Here is a 24,667-nt window from a genome sequence, read left to right as displayed (position 1 = left end):
TTCATGAGCGAAAAGACGATTACGGTTCTGCCATTGAGATAGGTGTACCGGTGTATAGGAATGAGCAAACGGGGGTGGGGGGCGGGGTACCCGCGGGTTTTCCCCGCATTTGTCAAGCGGGGGCGGGGGCAGGGTTCCCCATCACATGTGCGGGGGCGGGGCTGGGGGCACTTATTTTGTGAGGATGATTCTAAGGGTGACCCGGGACAATCCAACCCTTGGATCTTCGTATAATTTTGAAAAGATGAACCCGAGGGCGATCTATTAGGATTTGACCGTTGGATCATTGTATAAATCGGTAAAGATGATCCCCTAGGTGATCCATGAGGATCCGACCTTTGAATCGTTATATAATTGTGATTTGTATATTATTTTTTTGTCAAAAAGGATTGGAAAAAAAATCTAAAAAGATAGAAAATAGAAAATTTCAAAATAGAAAAACAAAAAAGTTCGTATAAGGAAAATGACAAATGCGGAGGCGAAGGCGGGGGCGGGTGAATCCCCGTTTGCTCATTCTTACCGGTGTACCATATGTTTCTATCGGTTTCTTGTTTCTTCTACAGCCGTAGACTTGCGCTGGTTTCTTCTCTCTTTTGTTGGTTTCTCTCTTCCTCCTTATGCCCCTAGGTTTATCAAGTTATCGCCGTCTAGCGCCCGATCTTTTTCCACGCTGTTGGCCTCCCAATACTCACTTGCGAATCTTTTTATTTTGTAGTTGTATGACCACGATTGAGTGAGTGGGTTACTTGTTCTGTGAGTTTGGATTTGGTTCATTCTTTTCTGCTCACTAGCTATCTTCTCTAATTTGGATGTTGTGATTGGCTTTTGATGCAGTTTTTTGTTACATCTTTTGGATTGCTTGCTTTTGGTGCAAAGAGTTTTGTGATCGGCGGGTTATGGTTTTTGATAAAGGGAGAGGGGATTTCTCAATTTGTGATTTTTGTTGATGAATTTTGGTTTGTAGTTTTCAATCGAATTGGTTGCTAACCAATTTTGGGTGTGATTTTTTTATTTTTTCTAGGTTTGCTTATTTGAAGATATTTGAGACTTGGATTTGTATATATTTGATTTAGAGGAATTGCATAGTGTGAGGAGAATAAGGTCGACTAGAAAGTTAGGAAGTTCTGCGGCAAGGTCAGTCCGTTTTGCTGCTGAAATTTTGAGATATTTCCTAATGTCATTTAAGGGTGTTGAATTTCTGTGCATATCAATAATCAACTAGACTGTTAGGTTACCAACATTGCTTTTCCTTCTGAGTTCAAATGAATTTGTTTTTTGACATTCAGTCTGGTTTTTCTTTTGTTTGTTTTTGGTTGCATATGGTTTTGTGCAATTTGTCCTTAGTTTCTTAGAGTATTCTTCATGTTCTTTTATTCTGGATCTGGATCTGTTTGTTAAGCATTAGTAGTTGTTTCTTCCATGTTTGGTTTATGGATTTGCTTCTGACAACTGTTGTCAATATATATATGTATATGAGTCAATCTGGCAATGACAGATCAACCCTATTGTAGTAGGATTTATATTAGGATTACAGGGCCCCACTCTAAATTGACCATGGACTTGAAAACCAAGACATATATATATATATCCCTAAACATATAGCTGCATGTATCTTTCTATCTATTCATCTAAGTAATCACTTTTTACAACCCTCCTACATCCCTATATGCTTAGCTTAGCCTAGCTTCCAAAATTGAATTATTTCACCTACCTGGCTTTCATACAAAATTCATCTAGACGTTTCCATTGTCCGTATCTAATTAATCCAAGTTTGGATTCGTTAATTTCGCACTGAAGATGCTAACCACAAAGTTTGGTTCTATTATATTTGCATGCACACCATCTGTATTCCAAAACTGAAATGCCAGAAGCATGAAATAACGTAGCTTTAATCTGGTTTGTTTAATTGAGCATGAAATTTGCAAAGGCTATTTATCTTTTGGTGAGTTCATCATGAAAATCACTAGCTAGCTAATACAGATGCTAATGAAGTAGATGACAAAACCAGAGCATGCATGCTTTGGGCATTTACAGGGTTTCAGTTTGCCTTCATTTCCAGTAAGTGGTATAACGCAAACAAAACACTACCTTATAAGTTAGTGAGGAAGACCTCATGAATTGCATGCAGTTTCCTACCTTAAAGCTTTTTCTTCCATTTGGATAGAAACTCCAAACTCCAGAGGGGCTTGAAGTTGGAGAAGAGAATATGACCAAAAACCGGACTCAGGATTCAAATTTATATCTGTGAATGGCTCACTATTATGGGATAGCCATTTAAGACTAAGGCTAAAAGATATCTATGTACTATTAGAGGGTTGTTGATCTTAGTGTTCACAAAGATGTGCACAGCAACTACTGCATAACAGAATATTGCTTTGTTGGATACAAAGTCCTTTCAATAGGTCAAGAACTAAGTGAAGCATGTAATTTTCTCTTCTATAGTTTCAATAATCATGTAAAATAAATGGCAACCAAGAATTCTTCCTTCAGTGATGCATTGGTTTCTGGCATTATTGATCAACTGAATTTGCTACATGATAAGTAGCTGTTTTTGTTTTGTGTGTTTTTTCTTCTTCTGCTTTTTAGGCAATTACCTGATCATCTCATACACACGTCTTAGTGGACCGCTGTCTCACTCTCTCTCATCTGCATCACTTCCTCGTCGAATGAAACAAATTCACTCACCACGGATGGGTGATTCTCTCACCTTCTCGATCTGCCTCTACATTCTTTTGCTAAATCTGTTTTCCCTCAAACCCTCGTTTTCTCCACAGCCCCTCTTGCTCTTTCTCTCCGATCTTGATGTCACCCACCAAATTGAACTTCGAAGAACTTCATGGCCCTTGGGTTGACTTCGATTCGGGGATTATTATTTTTGGGTAATCTCAATTTAAATCTCCTCTCTTGTCGAACCCGATGATTCAGATTCAATGGCCAGGTCACTTGTGTGAGGCTCGTCTGAGCAGCATGCGAAGGCACTTGATCGAAGGAGCAGTAGCAACATGTTCCCTTCCACAACTATCGCTCATTCGGATGAATACTGTATGTAACTTCTTCTGGTCTTGACTCTTGACAACCGTCACCTCAAATTTGGGGTATAATTGTTGTGTTTGTCGGTTCTGCCTCTGGTTATGTTTACTTTTTTTTTTATTGCTTTGGGTTCTGGCTTTTGCTGGGTTGATTGTGATGCATGGCCTAATTATATTTGTATTGCTTATGGTGTTCTTGGTTTCTCATCCTATGTCTGTGTGGACAGTGCAGAGAGATCGAGGTTTGTATGAGAGAAGAATTTACTGAAATGTGCTTGCTAGAATTTTTTGTTTTAGGGTTATGCTGTATCTACAACTATGGTTATGAATGAGCTATTCTAATCAGGTCCATTGTTTGTCTTTAAGGGAATGTGTTTGCTAGAATTTTTTGTTTTTGGGTTATCCATTATCTACAACTATGGTTATTAATAAGCTATTCTAATTAGGTACAAGAGAGTTATATGCTATTGTTTGTCTTAAAGGCAATGTTGGTCAGCAGTCCTCGATTTTAGCTTATTTGCACATATTTTGGTGGATGAGAGTGGAAAGATATAAAAGGGTTCGAATGAATTCTTTTCTTTATTTTATGGTTGATAAGGAGGTGGTAGACTTTGCTTTTATGCTAGAACATGCATCCTGGATCATGGATTCATGATTTTTGTTCAATTGAAGTATCTTTCACTGTTCTTTGGTGTCGTCAAACAAGCTGAAAAAATCAACTCCAGGGAAGTTGCCAAATGCAGCTTTATATTTTGAACTTATTTGTGCAATTCCCGTTAGCTCTTTCTATAATGTCTCACTCTGTCTTCTAATGCTTTTCTGCAGACAAATCTGATCAAAGAAAGCATAAGAATGGGCTACAATGATTTTGGAGATTTCCATTATTCTCATGGCAACTTGGGGATGCTTTTAAGAGCTATGTTTGTACTCTTGATTATTGTACTACATCAAAGCATACTGTTCATAGGTGCATGTGTTCCATTCTGGTCAGCATAGAGATGGGTCAATTTACTCATGTCGCAAGCAATGTTAACAAAGCAGAACAAACACTAGAAGCTATGTCGCAAGCTATGATAATCTTCACAAGTAGTTTGTTGCATGGTTTTATGATTATCATAAACTTTTTTGGCCTATTAATGCTTAAATGTACATGAAAGTAAAATTTTCTATGTTAATTGATGAATGCCTCAAGGACCTAAAAATTTCAATAAAGCTGTCAAGGTGCTTATCATTTGTCTTAAGAAGATTGATAATGACAACTATCTTGAGGTACTATCTTCTTTATTTGAGCTAAAAGATAAGCTTCTTATGCAAATTAACTTCTTTATTTGATTATGTACTGTTTTATAATAGCTGAACTAAGGATGAATGTTGAAAGCATTTTCATGTTTTGTTTACATATGTGCTTGCAGAAAATGATAGTAGCAGATGATTAGATTAAAGCCCTGAAGTCTGGTTCCACCCCTCTCTCTCTCTCTGTCTCTCTCTGTCTCTCTCTCTCTCTGTTTTTCCCCTTCTCCTTAGTGTGTACCAATCAATGACTAAAAAATCGAAAATTTCGCCGAAATTATCGTTTTTTGGAGGCTTCAATATTTTGGATGACTTCCATCAATATTTCGTGCGATATTTTCGAAATTTCGCGATATATCGCGATATTTTCGAAAATATGCGATATATCCGAAATTTTAGGGAATTCCTCAAACAAAATACAAGGAAAAACTTGACAAAGTTGGGATTCAAACCTATCTCCTCCAGTATCAAGTCAAAAAGCACCCCAGCCAACTCGACTGGGATTCATTTTAGGTCTTCTATGCTTTTTTTTTAATTATTAATAATCGTTTTAATAGAATAAATTTACTCATTTCTTTAGACAATTAATTTAAACCTCTAACTTCTAAGATATAGTTTTAGCAATTATAGATTTTTATTTTTTTGAATCTAACATTCCTAAATACTTTTGCCATGTTGTAGAAATATTAATTAATTTGTATTTATTGATTGAATAGCTTTACAACTTTATAAAATTTCTAATTAGAATTATATATTCTAAAAGTACCAAATATTATACGGGCAACTTCAAACATTTATTATAAATTACTATAATTCACTATGAAATGAAGTTTGGTCACTGTTTTTTTTTTCTTTCTTCCCAAAATAATAAATAATTTATCAAATAAGTAGTTCACAAAGTTTCACTTAAAATTTCAATGATATTCTCCCAAATTTCCATCATTTTTTTCGAAAATTTATAGATATCAAAACTTTCTCGATATTTCCATCGAAATTTCCATTTTCCGAACCATCGATATTTCCTCGATACTCGATATTTTAGTCATTGGTACCAATGCATTAATTGAAGCCCTTATGGGTCTTTCTCTGTTTGTTATTTCAAATTTAATTAGATTACTTTTGATGCTTCCTGCTTGGATGATTTCATAAAAAAGTTAGTAATGATAGAAATTTTCTTGTTTCTTTTTCATATCTACAAGAACTCAGTCGTAAGCTTGCCGGAATTCAATGAATGGACAGCTCAAGATATTCTTGAAACTTCAAGCAGCTCAATTATAAATAAGGTTAGTAATACTTCAATTGATGGATTTACCTGTTATTAATTCCTTCGATCTAGCTTACTGTTGATGTTATATCTAGCAAATTGTTTGTTTGTTTCTTTTATTTTTTATTGGTGTGTGTATGCATGTCATGAAAATTAAGTAGCATTATCTGAATCATTAATTATATGGAATTGCTGGAACAGAAACATGTATTATCTCTACAGTTTGAAGCAACTGTAAGTGTTTTTACAGCTTACTATAGTTGTGTAAGCATACATGTTGCTAAATCTCTTCCTCTTTCTTCTTTAAGGCATATTACTTCCAATAGCATTGGTGGTGAAATTCCATATGTCTTACCCCCCAATGCGACTCACATGTAAGTAATATGCCTCTTGTGTCTGCAGAAATTTTTGGACAGCATAATGCAATTATGTGGGTTCTTTCTCCTACTTCTAGATACCCATATGATGCAATTACCGTCTCAAAGTTGCTATGTCAATGAGTAGAGAGAAATAGATTGAAATTTTTCTGGTACCTATGTTTCCATATAGTCATTAACTTTTCTTTTCTAGGTCGTTCTGGTCCTAGGAACCAAATTTGAATACATTACTAACATTACTATTTTGGACCTTGTAGAATGCATGCATTTGAGGTTGCCTTCTTCGTTTGGGTTCCAGTAAGTTTTTCTTTCCCGTCCTCCAGATTTTGGTGAAGTTCAATATTTAAAATTTTGTATAGCTTATGACAAAGCATCCTTCTTGTGGTTTTTCTTAGGCCCAATTTGGAGTAAAATTGTGCTACCACGTGCACACTGTGATCATTGTTACAAGAGTTCTCTTAGCGTAAGAGTATCGAAAACTTATATCAGGAGCTTCTTCCTCCCAAGCACAATGATTATCATAAGATGCTCGTAAGATGCTGAGGTTTGTTCCTCTTCTTTTTCCCCAAGTATTTTGTTTATTATTGGAGTGGATTGGATGTTAGAGAACTTGCAATTCAATTTGGGTGTGTTCAGATCATTCTCTTTGTTCCAAAGGGTTTACCCCTGTAAGTTTTAATTCTCTTTTTGACATGTGTTATCAACTTATCATAGAGCATGGTACCACATGTGGAAGTCACCTAAATTGTTTCTGCAATTGGATATAATTCATGTATAAGATTATGATTTGCCCAGTTTTCTTAGGTATACCAGGACAGACGCAACTTTTACTTCCTAATTTTGTTCCTAAATATGCTGTAGGACTTTTTTTTTTTTTTTTTTTTTTTTTGTTGTGTTCGTGGTCATCGGGTAACACCCTGAACTTAAGGATAGGCTTGCTGCTGTACATCATTCTGATAATCCAAAGGACACTGCTGAAGTTTCCTCTGCAAACTACTCTGCTCGAGATTATGGTCTGTTTTGGTATCAATTTTTCGTTGCAGTTTTTTTTTCTATCGATCATTCTTTTGTTTCCACTGGGTATGTTCTGTGTGGTTAAAAGTCTTTTTAATGTGTATTTTTAGGAGTGAGGGCTGCGATGTTTGTCAGAGATGCTAAGGCTCTTTGTCCACAACTTGTCATTTTTCCTTATGATTTTGAAGCGTATGAGGAGGTAGGTTATCGGAAGATAGCAATGTCTTATGCCTTAAATTGCTGCTAGTTATCTTCTTTGTTTCTTATATCCTCACTTTAGCAAGTTTAGTGGATATCTATGAGACATATGATCTGTTGTGCAAGTAGCTGATAGTTCTATGACATTCTACATAAGCACTGAAGAAAAGTAAAAGTAAGCTTTTGGAAACCTATTTTATTTATCTTCTCAATACTTATTTCTTCAGTTGTGTTTTTGTTAATATGCATGTTGTTGAATTAGGCAGTAACCTATTTCTCAACACTTACAAGCATTCTTAATACTTGCAATTGTTATGCTTGTCATCATGAATATTATGTGCAGTCTGGCTTACTTAAATTTTATGGTTTTTATATTAGGTGCATGATTATTTATATGAACTTCCCATCAAGACGCTTCCAGGAATAGGACGCATTTTAGAGGAGAAATTGAAGAAGCGAAATATTTTGATTTATGGACAGTTGCGTGCGATTCCTAAGGTGTCTTTATTGATGAATCTGATGATAAAAGGTTTGAATCTCTTTATTTTTGCTTTTACTGCAAGTTCTATACCTATAGGCTTTGTGTAATATGCTTTCTTGTGCCAGCTCTACTGTTTCCAAGTTTGCTGTATATTGCAGCTAGATCTAGTTTCTTGAATTTTTATTTATTTGAACCTTCCATGCTCTCTGAATGTGCAGGCCTTGTTCACATTAGTGACACTAAAGCCCTTTTAATTTCTCAGGGTGACCACCTAAGTCCTCTGCAGCTACATTACTCTTCCTCCGTATGCACTTGTAACACAGGTGAAGTATATCTGAATTGATATCGTCATAACTATATATACATATTGCTCTGACCAGAAAAACTTTTGATTTTCATCAAATGAAATTTGAGGATCAAATTTGGTTGATATCTGACTTCTTCTTTATATGTACACACAAATGGGTTCACAATTCAAGGGTAAGATACTAGAAGATAATATGGCTGGCATTCTAAAGTAATGGCACCATGATGTGAGGAGGAAAAGGAAGAAGGAAGAAGGAAGAACAAGAATCACAATCTGCACGCACGTCTCTTTCCCTGGAATGGAGCTCCATGAGGCACAACATATGTATGTGCAGATTTCTTACGTACCTCTGGTATGAATCAAATTAGTTATAGATATTTGAAGCCTACTTAGTGTAGTAGCAACTTTGAATTAAATTGGTCAAAACAGTAGAGAGTAGGACATTTTGGTTCATTATTCTCTTTTAATGAGATGGACTTATGGTGTTTGTGGACTACTTGTTATTTGATGTTTTCTATATCAGTTCTCATATTATAAAGACTTGTTGATGTCTCATACGTATGCAAATTTGATGGGAATGTACAGAAAAATAGGAGACAAAATGCATTCCTATGTGTCCTAGTACAAAAAAGAGGACATATGGGAATGTATTTTTTGTATCCTCTTATTGATTTAAGGACTTCATTTTCAAATATTTGAGGACACAATTTGAGTGTCCTAGAATAGAAAAGATGACACATATGAGAGTTTATTTTCTATGTCCTCTTAGGAATTTAAGGACTCCATTTTCAGAGTTTTTAGGACACAATTTGTGTGTCTTCATATAGAAAAGAGGACACTTATTTGATAATATAAAGATGCAATTTAGGTGTCCTCTTATACATTTAAGGACACCATGTACACAGCTATTAGGACACATAAACTGTGTCCTCGTATAGATAAGAGGACACATTTTCGGTGTCCTTGTTTGAGACTTACAATGACACCCGAATAGAGGACTCTTTTTGTAAGTGTCCTTATATATATTTAAGGACACGGTTTAGGTGTCCTTAAATCAAGTTATTGTAGTGGTGCAACTACACAAGTGAGTGAGAATGTGTGGCTTGTTGATAGTGCTTGCAGTAATCATATGACTGCGAATGCTAATCTTCTGTATGATATTGATTACAACAGTATCACTAAAGTGAAGATGGGAAATGGAATGTTGGTTGACACAAAAGGCAAAAGAAGTATTACGGTGGAAACCATAAATAGAAAAATGTTCATCAGAGATGTTATGTTAGTTCCAGATCTTGATTCAAATTTGCTAAGTGTTGGTCAACTCATTGAGCACTCATATCACCTACACTTTGATGACAACACTTGCAAGATGTTCGAGAGAAGGAGCATCAAGAAACTGATGGTAGAAGTTGAGATGAAGAGGAACATAAGTTTTCCTTTGACTCTCAAGTATGCAACAGAGAGTGCAAGAAAAATGGAGCTACAGGATGATCCTTGGCTCTGGCATCGAAGACTTGGACATTTGAATTTTCAAAGTCTCAAGCAACTGCATCAAAATGAAATGGTGCAGGGATTGCCAAAAATCAAAGAACTTACTGATGTGTGTGAAGGATGTGCACTGGGAAAACAGAACATTATCTCATTTCCAAAAGGGAAAGCATGGAGAGCGAAAATTCCACTTGAGTTAGTTCATTCTGATGTGTGTGGTCCAATGAAGACCACAACAGAAGCTGGAAACAAATACTTTCTGACGTTCATTGATGATTATTCAAGAATAACTCTTTGGTTTATTTCCTAAGGCAGAAGTCTGATGTGTTCTTAGTATTCAAGAAGTTTCAAGCAATGGTTGAGAGACAATCTAATCTCAAGATCAAAGTGCTAAGATCAGACAGAGGAGACGAATATACATCAAATGAGTTTAGAAATTTCTGTGCAGACAATGGTTTGGAAAGCAAGGTTCTAAAAAACGCTAGGCGCTAGTCGGGCGGTGCCTCAAGGACTAGCGCCTAGGGGCCTAGGCGGGGACTAGGAGGTTTTTATTTTTTTAATTATTTTAATTATTTTTATGATATATAATTATATAAATAAAAATATCTAAAGTCTAACAATTAATTATAAATTTAAAAATAGTCACAATATAGAATAAAATTAAGAATTTAGCAATTACACGTTTGTTATAGGACATATATCCTTTTATTTAGATTGAGTTTGTCATATCAGTATACTATTCTAGTTGGTGTGTTGTATGACTACACTATTTTAGTGGGTGTTGATTGCTACACGTCTGCAAGCTGCATGTATATCCTTTTATAATATTTGCAAATGAAACCTCCTTTGCTGGGTTCCAATTTCTCTCTCTCTTCTCTTCCTTCGCCTCACTGCATCTCCAGCTTACAGTCCCACATCTGAGCAGCCTCACTCGCACCAGAACCAAATTAACCCTCCCCCCCCCCCCCCCCTCTCTTTCTCTCCCATCCTCCCTCTTTCTCTCCCTTCCTCCCTCTTTAATTTCTAGTCATCGCCGGAACCACTACTGTCCAGTCAAGTCGCCGGCGCTGGGTTGCCAATTTTGAATCAAGGGCTTAATCGAAGACTGGGTTTAGTTCAAAGAGTAGTTTCTAAATGGTTTTGATTTTTGAATCTTCTTCATCGTCCTTTTGATCCCTGACCAGAATCAAAAGGAAAAATATATATATATATTCAACGCCCAGCGCCTAACAGATCCGCCTAGGCTGCCTACTCTCCACCTAACCCGCCTAGGCGGCCGCCTGGAGGCCCGACACCTAATCACTTCACCCAGGCCAAAATCAGAACGGGATGCCGACGCCCAGCGCCTAGGCGAGGCCTAGTCAGCCGCCTAGCCCGTTTTTTAGAACACTGTTGGAAAGACAACTCATAATAAGCTATACACCGCAACAAAATGGGGTAGCTAAAAGGAAAAACCGAACAATCGTGAAAATGGCAAAGTCAATGCTGCATGACAAGAAGATGCCTCAAGAATTTTTGGCAGAAGCTGTCAACACAACAGTGTATTTGATGGACATGCATCCAATAACAGCTGTGTAAGGAATGACAGCAATTGAAGCCTAGAGTAGAAGAAAACCAAGCGTTAACCACTTGAGGGTGTTTGGTTCAATCTGCTATGCACATATTCCAAATGAGCTGAGAAGGAACCTTGATGAATCAAGTGAAAAGTCTGTGTTCATGGGATACAGTTCACATCCAAAGGGCTATATAGGCTCTACAATTTGAAAAAGAAAAAATGATTATCTGCAAAGATGTTCTCTTCAGTGAGAAATCATCTTGGGATTGGAATCAAGGTTCAGTCCTGTAACAAGATGTGCAAGATAATGTTGTTCAAAATGAACAAGAGGTTACAAAACAATTGGAACTTGATCCACTGCAACAGTCGCCGGCTCACAGTCCTCAACAACCCTCACCAGCACCTTCAAATGCACAATCAACTCCAAGCTCAACACCGATCAGGTTAAGAAGCTTGAATGATGTGTATGAAAGCTACAATGCATGCTTGTTCGAACCTGAAACTTTTGAAGAAGCTGTGAAAGAAGATGAATGGAGAACTGCGATGAAAGAGGAGATAGATGTGATTGTAAAGAACAATACATGGGAGTTGGTTGATAAACCAGATAACAAAGATGTTATTGGTTTAAAGTGGATTTACAAAACCAAGCTAAATGTTGATGGTTCTGTACAAAGAAACAAAGCAAGATTGGTAGCAAAAGGGTACTCACAGATAGCTGGAGTCGATTTCTGTACATACATGTGCATTTGCAAGCATAATTAGCTATAATGAGCCACGCTCAGGGTACCGCCAGGGGTACCAACGCCCACCTCATGAGTGACTGGCGTAAAGACAGCTAGCCAGGTTACCGCCTGAGCCCCGGATCAACCCCAAAGCACCGCCGACGCACCGCCACGCGCCGTGTCAAGGTAGCATCAGAAGCTACTGAAACTGGGAACTGAAGCACATCAGTCCCACATCGAAAACAAGGAGAAGATCATCCTCTTCCTCACCTATAAAAGGTCCTCTCCTCTCTCCTCATTTATGACACATTCAATACTTACCTACTGTTACTTTGTCAACATAAATACATTGACTAACTTAGGCATCGGAGAGTTGAAGACCGCCCGGCGCGGTCTCCCTCTGACGCCCATTGTATTTTATTTGACAGGTAACGGGAACCACTCACAACAAAGGTATCGATCCGCCCGCCGGATCAGCGTTAACTAAGGTCCAGCTACCGCTAGACTTTTAAACATTAACATTGGCGCCGTCTGTGGGAATCCTTGAACAGAAGGTCATCCCATCACAATTACCATGACTAACGGTAGCGGGGGAAATATTGGGGAACAGGCAGACCAGTCCGCCGTTCCCCAACCCGCCCGCCCAGCGGTAAGCATCAACCGCGCACTATTCAACACCCCGGTCAACCCAGGCGGCGAAACAAATCCAAGCAGCAGCCGTCCCCCAGGTCAGGACCTCACCGCCTTGTATGAGCTGGCGCTGGCGGACCTCCACAAAGCAAACAGAGAGCGCGAGCAGGAACGCAAGGAGAAGGCGGAGGCCCAAAACCAAGTGGCCACGCTGATGACACGTTTCGACGAGCTAAGGCGAACACTGGACGCAAACGCCAACCCCGCACGAAGTGAGCAGTCACACAGCACCAGGCACAGCCGGCCTACCGCTGGTATGGGACCCATCGTGCAAATGCAAGTACCACTAAACCCACCTGAGCTGGCAGGAATGGGACCACCCCCTATCCCACAACTGCTAGAGCAGGAGGCGGAGTCATCGCTGCGCACCCACCACTCGAGGACAAGAACAAGGACTGAGGGTAATCTACCCATTCCCGGGCGGGGGTTCGCTCCGCGGAACGCCCAAGCGGGCCCCGCTGGCGACGCAACCACCCAAATTTTGGAGAGGATGCAGCAGTTAGAGCGGAGACTAATCCTGGCGGAGGCAGGCACCCCGGCGCCAGCCCCAAACCCACTCTTCGCATCCAGGCCAGGCCCATTCACCGCTACAATTTTGCAAGCCGTCAGGCCAGCGTTTGCAAAGACCCCAAAAATGTCACATTATAGCGGTAAGACCGACCCCTTCGTCCACATGGACACGTTCAAGAAGGTCACCAACAACAAGGGATTTGATGACGCCACCCTGTGCCACTTGTTCAGCGAAACGCTGGATAGTGAGGCAATGAGTTGGTTTTTCGAGTGTCCGCCAGGGTCCATCGACTCATTCCACGCATTATCTCATGCCTTCCTCTCTCGATTCATCTTGTTGTCCGCCGATCATCACAACACGAGCCAGTTGTTTGGCGTCAGGCAGGGAGGGGACGAATCATTGAAGGCATTCGTCACAAGATGGCGAGAGGCAGCATCTCAGTGCCGCGATCTCGACAAAACAATGGCTTCGGCGGCTTTCAAGCAGGGACTCCTCAAGGGACCATTCCTCTATCACCTCAACTACAATCATCCAAATGCGGCGTACGATCACCTTATGAGTGAGGCGGTCATTCATGCCCAGGCAGAGTTTATCACATATGGAGAAACCCCACCGCCACCAGCAGCACCAACAAAGTCATCTCAACCCTCCTCCAGCCATCAGGAGACCGCCAGCAAAGCCCCCACTGCACCGCCAGCCGACAAGAAGAGGAAGTGGCAGCAGGGCAGTTATCAAAGCAAGAGGCAGAAAGACAACCACTACAAGGGCAACCGCCCATCCCATGGGGACAATCGCAACAAGCAGACGGAGTCCTCTCAGCGGTATGCAGTATTCACCGTCCTCACAGCCTCGTACGAGGAAATTTACAATCAGTGTAAGGATCAGATACCACCGCCACCCTCACCGAAATTCCCCAAAAGGGGTAAGCCAAGAAACACCGGCATGTGGTGCAAATACCACGAGGACAGCGGTCACAATACCAACAGTTGCAACGCTCTCAAAACAACCATTGAGACCCTATACCGTGACGGCAAGATGGATCAGTTCAAGGTGCGCCAACCGCCACCTGTGATTGCCAACATTGAGCCACTGGGCCGCATCAACACCATCGACGGCGGGGCTCCAATCACCAACATGTCTCACAGGGCAAGAAAGCGTTACACACGCGCCAATCACCCAAAGGAAGTCTGTAACATCCGCTACGAGAGATCCACCAAACTCCCAAAGTCTGGTTGGGAGCCCATCACCTTCTCAGAGGAGGAGGAGCGCGGAGTACATCTACCCCATGACGACCCGTTCCTGATCGATGCCATTCTCGACAGATGGTCAGTAGGAAGAATCTTGGTGGATAGCGGATCTGCTGTCAATGTCATATTCAGCGGTTGTTACAACAACCTTAAGCGGAACAAGAAACTACTACAAGACCATGAGCCATTGCTTAGCTTCTCCGGCGATATCACTCAGCCGCTGGGTTCTGACTACATGCGGTTAACCATCGGCTCCAGTCCATGTATGGCGGAGGTACATACCGAATTTATAATTGTGGACTGTTTCAGTTCGTATAACGCCATTATAGGACGGCCGGCACTCAACAAGCTCAAATGCATCATCGCCGGATACATGCTTCTCATGAAGTTCCCCACACCCAACGGCACGGGCTGTGTCAGGGGAAGTCAGCAACTGGCACGAGAATGCTACTCTACCACCATTGCGCGGTCAACCCGCCGCCACGAAATCCTAACGGTAGGAAATCAGGCACCGCCACCAGATATCTTCGAGGATCCTAGGGATGAGGAGGAGAAATACGTGAGGAAGGAACCGGTCAATCCGGAAACATCGTTGAGGGTCATCAGCATCTCTGACGAGCACCCAGAGCGGACAGTCCACATAGGAGCTCAGCTAGACCCAGAGGTGGCCGCATAACTCACTCAATTCCTGCGGGACAACGCCGCCGTTTTCGCATGGTCATATGCGGACATGCCAGGTATCTCTCCCGAAATCATCACACACAAACTAACCATTAAGCCATCCTTCCATCCCATCAAGCAGAGGCGAAGGGCCTTCGACGAGGAGAAATACCGCGCCATTGGAGAAGAGGTCGCCAAACTCCAGGGCATTGGATTCATCCGCCAGGTAATCTATCCCCAGTGGATCTCCAACCTGGTCATGGTCAAGAAGCCTAGCGGCAAGTGGCGGATGTGTGTCGACTTCAAAAATCTCAACAAGGCATGCCCAAAGGACAGTTTCCCTCTGCCACGCATTGACCAGCTGGTAGACGCGACCGCCGGGCATGAACTCCTCAGCATGATGGACGCCTTCTCCGGCTACAATCAGATCAAGATGCATCCCAGCGATCAGGAGTGTACCACCTTCACCACCGACAAAGGGCTGTACTGCTACAATGTCATGCCTTTCGGTCTGAAGAACGCCGGTGCAACTTATCAGCGGCTGATGAATGCTATGTTCGCTGAACATTTGGGCAAGATAATCGAGGTCTACGTGGACGACATGTTAGTCAAAAGTATAAAAGCCAGCGGACATGTGGCAAATCTCAAGATCATAGTTACCATCCTCCTGGCCTATGGCATGCGCCTCAACCCAGAAAAATGCTTCTTCGGCGTCACCGCCAGCAAATTTCTGGGTTATATTGTCAGTGAACGAGGAATCGAGGCTAACCCGGACAAGGTACAGGCCATACTCGACCTGGCGGACCCTGAATATAAGATACACGTCCAGTGCCTCCAGGGCAAGTTAACCGCCCTCTCTCGATTCATCTCCAGGCTCTCTGACAGGTGTGCCCCATTTTTCAAGCTCCTCAAAACGACTCACAAGAAAGTTATCAACTGGAACCCAGAGTGTCAGACGGCGTTTCAGGGCTTGAAGGATTACCTAGCGGCAGTCCCACTACTCTCTATCCCTGTGCAAGGAGAGACACTGTTCATATACCTAGCGGTATCGGTATCGGCGGTGAGTTGCGCCATTGTCCGGCGGGAGGGACAGGACGAGCTCCCAGTTTTCTACGCCGGCAGAGGCATGAACGGGGCAGAAACAAGGTATCCACCCTTAGAACAGCTAGCTCTTGCACTCATCGTTGCCGCCAGACGCCTCCGCCAGTATTTTCAAGCGCACACAATCCATGTGCTGACCAATCAACCACTGAGACAGGTGATGCAGAACCCTGAACATTCAGGGCGCCTCAGCAAGTGGGCCATCGAACTCAGTGAATTTGACATAGACTACAAGCCAAGAACCGCCATGAAGGGCCAGGCGGTAGCGGACTTCATCGCCGAGCTCACTGAGCGTCAGCCCAATCCCAGCACGGAGAATGAGCCCGGGACGGAAATGGTCACCGCTAAGGAGCCAGCTCCCCTACAATCAGATTGGAACCTGCATGTGGACGGCTCCGCCAGCGCCAAGGCCAGCGGCGCCGGAGTCATCCTCACAGGCCCTGGGGGGCTGAATGTGGAATACGCACTAAAATTCAACTTCAAAGCCTCCAACAATATGGCGGAATACGAAGCACTCATTGCCGGCCTACTCCTCGCCATCGATTCAGGGGCTGACAGCGTCAACATCTTCAGTGATTCCCAGTTGGTCGTTAACCAGGTCAATGACAGCTTCCAGGCCAAGGACCAACAGTTAGCGGCGTACTTGGGGTACGTTAAGACACTCCTCAAGAAATTCAAATTTCATAACATCACACAAATCCCCAGGGAAAAGAACGCCAAGGCTGATTCACTGGCAAGGCTGGCAACCGCCCAGCCACATCAGAGTCCAGCGGACACAAGAGTGGAGTGTCTTGACAAGCCAAGTATCACAAAAACCCTGGCGGAGATCTTCAACATTGAGGTCAATACCAGCTGGATGGACGAAGTCATTGAGTACAAGCGCAACGGCACATTGCCGGACGACAAAGTTAAGGCGCGACAACTCCAGCGGAGGGCAACCCGCTACAACATCCAGAACGGCAAGCTGTACCGCCAGGGATTCACCCATCCCAACCTCCGCTGCCTAACCCCAGAGGAGGGAAAGGTCGTTCTGGCAGCAATTCATAGCGGAGAATGCGGAAACCATTCAGGCGCCAGATCCTTAGCCAATCGCACAATGCGACAAGGCTATTTTTGGCCTACTCTCGGCGACGATGCCCGCCAGGTATCAAGATCATGCCACAAGTGCCAACAATTTGCTGACATCCCGCATGCACCGGCGGAACCACTATCGGTCATCGTCGCTCCATGGATCCACTCAACTTGGGGCCTGGATCTGATGGGAAAATTTCAAACCGCCAAGGGCCAGTTCAAGTACATCATAGTGGCTATCGACTACGACAGCAAGTGGATAGAGGCGGAACCACTAACAGCAATAACTACCGCCAAGGTAATTCACTTCCTCTGGAAGAACATCTACTGCCGTTACGGTGTCCCACACACGATAATCACCGACAATGGCACACAATTCAACAACAAGGAGCTCATCTCTTTCACCGCCAACTTGGGTACTAAGATGAGTTTTGCATCTGTCGCCCACCCCCAGACCAACGGTCAGGTCGAAGCAGCAAACAAGATAATCAAAAAGCTGCTGAAGAAAAAACTCGACAAAGCAAAGGGTCTATGGGCGGAGAAACTCCCGGAAGTTCTATGGGCCATCAGAACAACCCCAACTTCCGCAACTGGTGAAACTCCTTTTTGCATGATGTTCGGAACGGAGGCTGTCCTGCCTATTGAGGTCTCTCAACCTACCGCCAGAGTCGAGGGCTACCGCCCAGAGACCAACACTGACGGCATCAACCTGGACAAGGACCTCCTGGAGGAAAAGCGACACAAGGCCCACCTATGCAACCTGCAAAACAAGCAGCGGGTATCGCGTTTCTACAACGCCAGAGTCAAGGCCCGGAACCTCCAACTGGGGGACTGGGTAATGAAGGAAGTCGTTCCACCGCCAACAAAGCTTCGCCCAACTTGGGAAGGTCCATACAAAATTGTGGAAGTCGTTAGCCCAGGCACCTTCTACTTAATGGACAACGATGGCGTCACAACGACCCACCCTTGGAATACCGAACACCTTCGGTATTATTACAAATAGTCATGCCGCTACCCAAGAGCATCTTGACTTAGCTAAATTTTTGTTCAATATTTAGCTAAGGGAAGCTACCCAACGGGTACTACCCCTCTTTTGTAAACGCTGATCAGTCAGCTATCAATGAAACGAGGAATTATTCAAACCATTGTTACCAAGTCTAGCACTGAGGGCAACTGGCAACGCCAGGAATCGTCAGCGGACCACGTCCGCTACGTGGTGCACTTGGACCAATTTTAATTCCTTTAATGTTTCATTGCTTGGCAAAAGAAAAATCTCTACGTCAAAACTCTAGCGGTACAAACACATCATGACAAACGTCAAACTCTGAAATTTCATTTCAGGGCTGGGACTCCCCACCCAAAATAGTTCATTATTACAAAGTGTCAAAAAAAAAAAAAAAAAAAAAAAAAAAAAAAAACCTATGGAAGTCTCAGCTAGCTTCAGCGGTTGTCTTCGGCTTCTACGGCTTCAACTGGCGGCGGCACGACCGATCGGCTCGCCTGATCGGACCCTCGAGCTGTCGGACTGGGAGTCTCCATTGTACCATCCGCCCGGGTGTGTGCCTCCAGAAATCCGGCACGTGACACCTCCGACGGGGTCTGCTGGGGAGTCTGCTGGGACCTTTCCGGCGGATGGGAGCCACTTTCCCCGCTGCCCGAATGAGTACCCGCCGCAGGGGCAGGCACGACTTCTGTCTCCGGCGGGACACTCTCGACCACCGGCACGTCGGGCTGTGACGCCTTTGCAAAGTCAATGGCGCCCTTCCGCTTCAACATGTCTATATTGGCCCGGGCCCCAGACTTCACCGCTTCGGTCAATGTCTTTTTATACTCCGCCGACAGCTTGAACGCTTCAACGGCGGCGGCCGCAGAAGAACTCTGTTCATTTTTCAGGCGGTTAACCTCCCCGTCCAGCCGCTGCATCTCTTCCAGTCTGGCGGCAGACTCCCGCTCCACAATAATGAGCTTCTTATCTTTAGCGGCTATCCGCTCCTGCAGCAATGCGATCTCCTGCTCCAACTGGGAGACGCGTTCATTCCTCTCCAGGTCCCGCCTTATGGCCGCATTAAGCTTGCCGCGGGCGTCCGCATAGTCACACTCCGCCTTGACCAGCCCCCGCTCGGCCTCCGCCAGTCTCTCCTTGGCCTCCGCCAACTCCCTCTGGAGACCTCCGATCTCTCCCCTGAGCTCTTCCTCAATCCGGGGCTGCTTAGACGCTGCCTCGAACATATCATGTAACCCCGCAGATATTTGACCAAACGCCGAGCTGAAGGGCGATTGGTCAATTGCCGTCGGGCGCGATATGCCCGCCAGACCCCCGAACCCCAGCCGCTCGCACAGATGGAAAAGGAATGCCCGCTCCCCTTCTTTCATGAATGGCGCATACTCGGCAAAGGAGTCCAGATCACTGACGGCTGCCGCCTCTCCCTCCGCCACTGCAACCTTCGACGCAGCTTGTCGAGCCTTCTTTTGTTGGCGGACTCCGATCACCACCTCTTCTTCCTCTTCCTCGACGGGGGAGTCAGGCTGCCGGCGTTTTTTCTCCAGCGCCCGTTGTGTCCCAGCAGCGGTCCTCGTCACCCGCACCGGCGGCTCACCCCGGGACTCGGTGGCAGTCTCCGTCGGCTGCACCGTCTTCTTTTGAGGACCGCGCCGGGTGGTAGGCATCCGCTCCCGCGGCCTTGTACCAACAATCCCCCTCTCCCCGCCGCCCGCTTGGGTGTCCGCCTGCACTACCGGCAGGCCATCCTCACCCAGATGGGAGTGGTGCGGCATCGGCAGCTCCACCGCAACCTCGGACTGGCTCAGCACCAGCGTCTCCGGGTTCACCACCTTCTGCTGGGCCGCCAGCCCCTCGGCATACATAGCCTCAAGAAAATTCTCTATCTCGGCGCGATCCATTGCTTTTTCGAAAGCGTCGCGACTAGATTTGTTACCGGGCGGGGTTTCTGAAAAGAAAAACACAAACACCCGTCAGTCCGGATCACTTACAAAAAAAAGAGGTGTGGCGGAAATGTTCTCACCAATAGAGCGAGTTAGCCCCAGGTCGACCAGCAATTCCCAACCGGTCAGAAGACGGAAGTCAAGCAAATTGCGGTTCCGCCAGCAGCCACGGATCCTCGCCACGCGACACTCCTCTTCGCGCGTCAAAATGTACCTTAGTCCCGCTGCACAAACACAATAATCATTAGCAAAAACCGCAGGTTTGCAAAAGTTTGAACCCGCCAGTTATTTTTAGCGGAAACCAGTTGCCAACCTCGGATGGGCTGGAATTCCGACTTAGTCTTAAACGTCGGCCCCTCCACATTCGACCTGGTGTGGTACTCCCAGCCATCTGTGGCGACGCAGAAGGTCCCCCGCCAGTAGGACATTGAGTCCCTTAGATTCTCAATCAACTTGGGCGCTCCCTGGCGGCGGCTCAGGTTCACACACCCTCTGCAACCTCGGCGCTTCACATACACTAGCTCGTAGAAATGAAGCACTTCCGCCACGGTAGGCCCCTCGCACCCCGACAAGCGCCACAAGGAGTTCATCGCCAACATCAACCGCCACATGTTGGGACAGATCTGCCCAAAGGCAAGGCCAAACTCGCATACAAGAATTTGGAGATTGGGCACTAGCGGGAATGTCACTCCTTGGCGGAATATGGCCTCGTGCACGGCAGCACATCCCGCTGGGAGCATCGAGGCCTTCTCATCCGCTGTCGAGGGGCGCAGCTTCACCGAGCCCGGCAACCGGAACGTCCGCTTCATCCGGTTAACAGCGGCGGCATCCATCCGCCCACCTGCCTCGTCGACGGCGGTGCCATCTGAGAGGTACCACGCCGACTCGACATTTTGGCCCGGCACTTCCCCTTCGCCAGCGGAGCCGCTAGCAGCACTATTGCTCGCCAAGCGCTCGTCGCGCCTAGCAACCTCACCCGCCTTAGAGCTCTCTGGACGCGAACCACGACCCATAGCTACTTCCCAGGGGATGGTCTGAAGTGGCTCAACTTCAAGCGGTTCTGGCAGTGAGGTTCCTGCATGGGCAGACGGACGCAACGAGTCAATAAAAGTCATATCCGCCACGCTGAACGACACGTCAGACCCGGAATCCTCACTGCTCGAAATCTCTATGACGTTGGCCATCCCAAACCCTAAAACCCACATCAGTTAGCACAAATACAGATCTAACCTACTCTCACATCAGATATAGCCAAAGATGTCAAGAACAATTACCCACAAAAATACCAAAACAAAAACAACCGCACACTCAACCCAGATTGGACCGTCTAGCAAAACCCAAAACCCCAACTTTCTGTCAAACACCATAACCTCCCTCAAATCTCTCCCTACACCCTCCGAGAATAACACAGAAGCAATATCATACCATTAACAGAGATACCAAAACCCAGAAACCACCATTGCAGATTCAATGAAACAGGAAAAGGATCCGAAATACCAACCTCACGTCGAAGACTTTGGAGTGCAACTCGTCTTCACTGACAGATTTCGTCCTCTCCAGTCCGACTACTCCACGCAAACCCGGGGATCTCCTTCGCAATTCGCAGACGAACAAGGCTCGAAGCAGGCAACTCAGATTTGAAGATTTTCCAGAAATGTCGAAACTCGCTCAGTTCCCCCCTTTTTATGTCAACATCAAGTAATCCTGAGCCGTCCGCTACAAAATTACATCACGTACCAACCGTACACGTGTCCCACGTCTTCACTAACCCCCTGGATTAGCCGAGGCATCGCCTCGGTTACGAAATCCATCATTACTCGCATTAATGACGAGAAGACGGCTAGGCTTAGGAGACAAGCCTCCAGACGCTAACCCTCTGGGAGTTGGCCACGTGTCAACCGTCATCATTCTTTAGCTTCCAAGGGAAGTAACCACCTGACAAGTAAACCCCCAACCATGGCAAGTCTCCGCTGAGCGAAAACCCCGCTCAGCAGATCCATCCTCACTTGCATCTCCCAAGTGACGGAGTCTCCGCTGAGCGAAACCCCGCCAGCGGATCCTCACTTGCATCTCCCAAGTGACAGAGTCTCCGCTGAGCGAAACCCCGCCAGCGGATCCTCACTTGTCATCTTCCAAGTGACGGAGTCTCCGCTGAGCGAAACCCCGCCAGCGGATCCTCACTTATCTTCCAAGTGACAGAGTCTCCGCTGAGCGAAACCCCGCCAGCGGATCCTCACTTGTCATCTTCCAAGTGACGGAGTCTCCGCTGAGCGAAACCCCGCCAGCGGATCCTCACTTATCTTCCAGGTGACGGAGCCTCCGCTGAGCGAAACCCTTCCAGCGGATCCTCACTTGTCATCTCCCAGGTGACTGTCCACTGAGTGAAACCCCGCCAGCGGAGCTTCTCTCGTCATTTGGTAAACGGGGCGTCCTCCGCTACACAGCGCACCGCTAGCTGACCCCCTTTCTCATCTGACAAGCTGCGTACTTTATTCAGCGCAACACCGCTCAATAAAATACCACCAAGCACGTCTACTTGACGCTGCTTCCTGCTACATCTAGCGGGGGGACTTCCGCCAGCGGCGGATCCCGAGGCCACGCCTCTCTGACAACGCCGCCACGCGGAGTTACGGTCAGAATGTCCCTACGGGACACGGGGACTAGTCAACAGTCTACGACAACCCTGATCAGGTACGTTGACCCCCGTCACCTGGGTGCTAAGATTGGGCTCGCAACCCAACACCCTCTGCTCCGTGCAGCGCTGCTCCGTGCAGCTCCCCCTCAACAAACAATAACAGCGACCATCCGGAGGTCCATCTTAGCCGGGGAGTGGGGGACTCCCTGGGGGGCCTAGCAGGGGCCCACCCGAAAGGGCACAAAGCGTTTGCTCAGTAAATCCATGGCTGACAACGCACTGACGCTAATTATGCTTCTGCAAAGTCTAGCGGGAGAAACGCTTCAAACCGCCGATCAACTCCCCAACCAAGATTGCCCTCCTTGACTGGGGATTTGGGGGACTTGTACATACATGTGCATTTGCAAGCATAATTAGCTATAATGAGCCACGCTCAGGGTACCGCCAGGGGTACCAACGCCCACCTCATGAGTGACTGGCGTAAAGACAGCTAGCCAGGTTACCGCCTGAGCCCCGGATCAACCCCAAAGCACCGCCGACGCGCCGCCACGTGCCGTGTCAAGGTAGCATCAGAAGCTACTGAAACTGGGAACTGAAGCACATCAGTCCCACATCGAAAACAAGGAGAAGATCATCCTCTTCCTCACCTATAAAAGGTCCTCTCCTCTCTCCTCATTTATGACACATTCAATACTTACCTACTGTTACTTTGTCAACATAAATACATTGACTAACTTAGGCATCGGAGAGTTGAAGACCGCCCGGCGCGGTCTCCCTCTGACGCCCATTGTATTTTATTTGACAGGTAACGGGAACCACTCACAACAAAGGTATCGATCCGCCCGCCGGATCAGCGTTAACTAAGGTCCAGCTACCGCTAGACTTTTAAACATTAACAATTTCAATGAAACTTTTGCACCAGTAGTAAGGCATGAGACTATAAGAGCTCTGATTTCCATTGCTGCACAAAAAGGCTGGTTTCTACACCAGTTAGACGTAAAGTCTGCATTTCTAAATGGAGTGTTGAAAGAAGAAGTGTTTGTGGAACAACCACAAGGTTTCATCATCAAGGGTAAAGAGCAGAAGGTTTACAAACTGGAGAAAGCTCTTTATGGTTTGAAACAAGCCTCAAGAGCTTGGTAAGGTGAGATCGATTCCTATTTCACAGAAAAAGGGTATCAAAGGAGTGAAAATGAACCTGCCCTTTACACCAAAATTGAAGATAAATCAAGCATTCTTATTGTCTCCTTATATGTTGATGATTTGGTATTTACTGGAAGTTGTGAAAAAATGATTTCAAATTTCAAGTCTAATATGATGATGAAATATGAAATGAGTGATTTGGGAATCATGCATTATTTTCTGGGAATTGAAATAGTTCAATCAGTGGAGGGAATCTTCATTACACAGAAAAAATATGCAAATACAATTCTAGAGAAGTTCAAGATGTTTGGTTGCAAATCTGTTGCAACACCTATAGTTGTCAATGAAAATTTTCAAAAAGAAGATGGAAGTGGTAATGCAGATGAGAGTATATATAGAAGTTTAGTGGGAAGTTTGCTTTACTTGACAACAACAAGGCCAGATCTTATGTATGCTTCAAGTTTGTTATCCAGATTTATGCACAAGCCAACCAGAGTACATTATGGAGCTGCAAAGAGGATCCTGAGATACATTCAAGGTACAATTGACTTTGGAATCATGTATGAGAGGAATGTGGAACCAAAACTCTTTGGTTTCTATGATAGTGATTGGGGAGGCAGTGTAGATGACTTGAAAAGCACATCTGGGTATACTTTCACACTTGGAACTGGTGTATTCTCTTGGGCTTCAAAGAAGCAAAAATCAATGGCTCTATCTACAGCTGAAGCTGAGTATGTGTCTGCATCTATAGCTACTTCTCAAGCAATTTGGCTCAGAAGAGTCATTGAAGATTTTGGTGAGAAACAAGAATCTGCAACAACCATTCTCTGCGACAACAAGTCTGCAATTGTCATGAGCAAGAATCATGTGTACCACAGTAGGGCGAAACACATTGCCTTGAAGTTTCACTACATCAGGGATGCAGTTGAAGAGAATGAAGT

The 24,667-nt window shown here is 45.0% G+C and overlaps 1 protein-coding gene across 8 annotated transcripts; it reads left to right on the top strand.

The window, feature by feature from the left end:
- Nucleotides 1-498: 498 nt before the first annotated feature.
- On the top strand, nucleotides 499-8,324 carry LOC121049075 (DNA repair protein REV1-like). Of its 8 annotated transcripts, none has more exons than XR_005799267.1 (11): nucleotides 499-733; nucleotides 835-3,042; nucleotides 3,855-4,507; nucleotides 5,519-5,602; nucleotides 5,986-6,112; nucleotides 6,218-6,257; nucleotides 6,356-6,973; nucleotides 7,085-7,173; nucleotides 7,551-7,701; nucleotides 7,872-7,976; nucleotides 8,133-8,324. XR_005799267.1 is itself a non-coding variant. In XM_040505549.1 (11 exons), exons 6-11 carry the CDS (start codon nucleotides 6,497-6,499, stop codon nucleotides 8,135-8,137), a joined length of 438 nt encoding a protein of 145 aa, XP_040361483.1. In that variant the 5' UTR covers nucleotides 499-3,042; nucleotides 3,855-4,507; nucleotides 5,519-5,602; nucleotides 5,986-6,112; nucleotides 6,218-6,257; nucleotides 6,356-6,496; the 3' UTR covers nucleotides 8,138-8,324. The 8 variants fall into 8 exon arrangements, 2 of the variants coding, with proteins under 2 accessions (XP_040361483.1, XP_040361482.1); XR_005799266.1 differs by having other exon boundaries at nucleotides 499-3,042; nucleotides 3,855-4,298; nucleotides 4,442-4,484; XR_005799268.1 differs by having other exon boundaries at nucleotides 499-3,042; nucleotides 6,356-6,504; nucleotides 6,894-6,983.
- The last annotated feature ends 16,343 nt before the right edge of the window (nucleotides 8,325-24,667 follow it).

This window comes from Rosa chinensis, chromosome 5 (assembly GCF_002994745.2).
Source record: "Rosa chinensis cultivar Old Blush chromosome 5, RchiOBHm-V2, whole genome shotgun sequence".
Classification (NCBI taxonomy): domain Eukaryota; kingdom Viridiplantae; phylum Streptophyta; class Magnoliopsida; order Rosales; family Rosaceae; genus Rosa; species Rosa chinensis.
The sequence above is the reverse complement of the archived record's forward strand: the minus strand, read 5'-3'. Positions and strand labels throughout refer to the sequence as shown.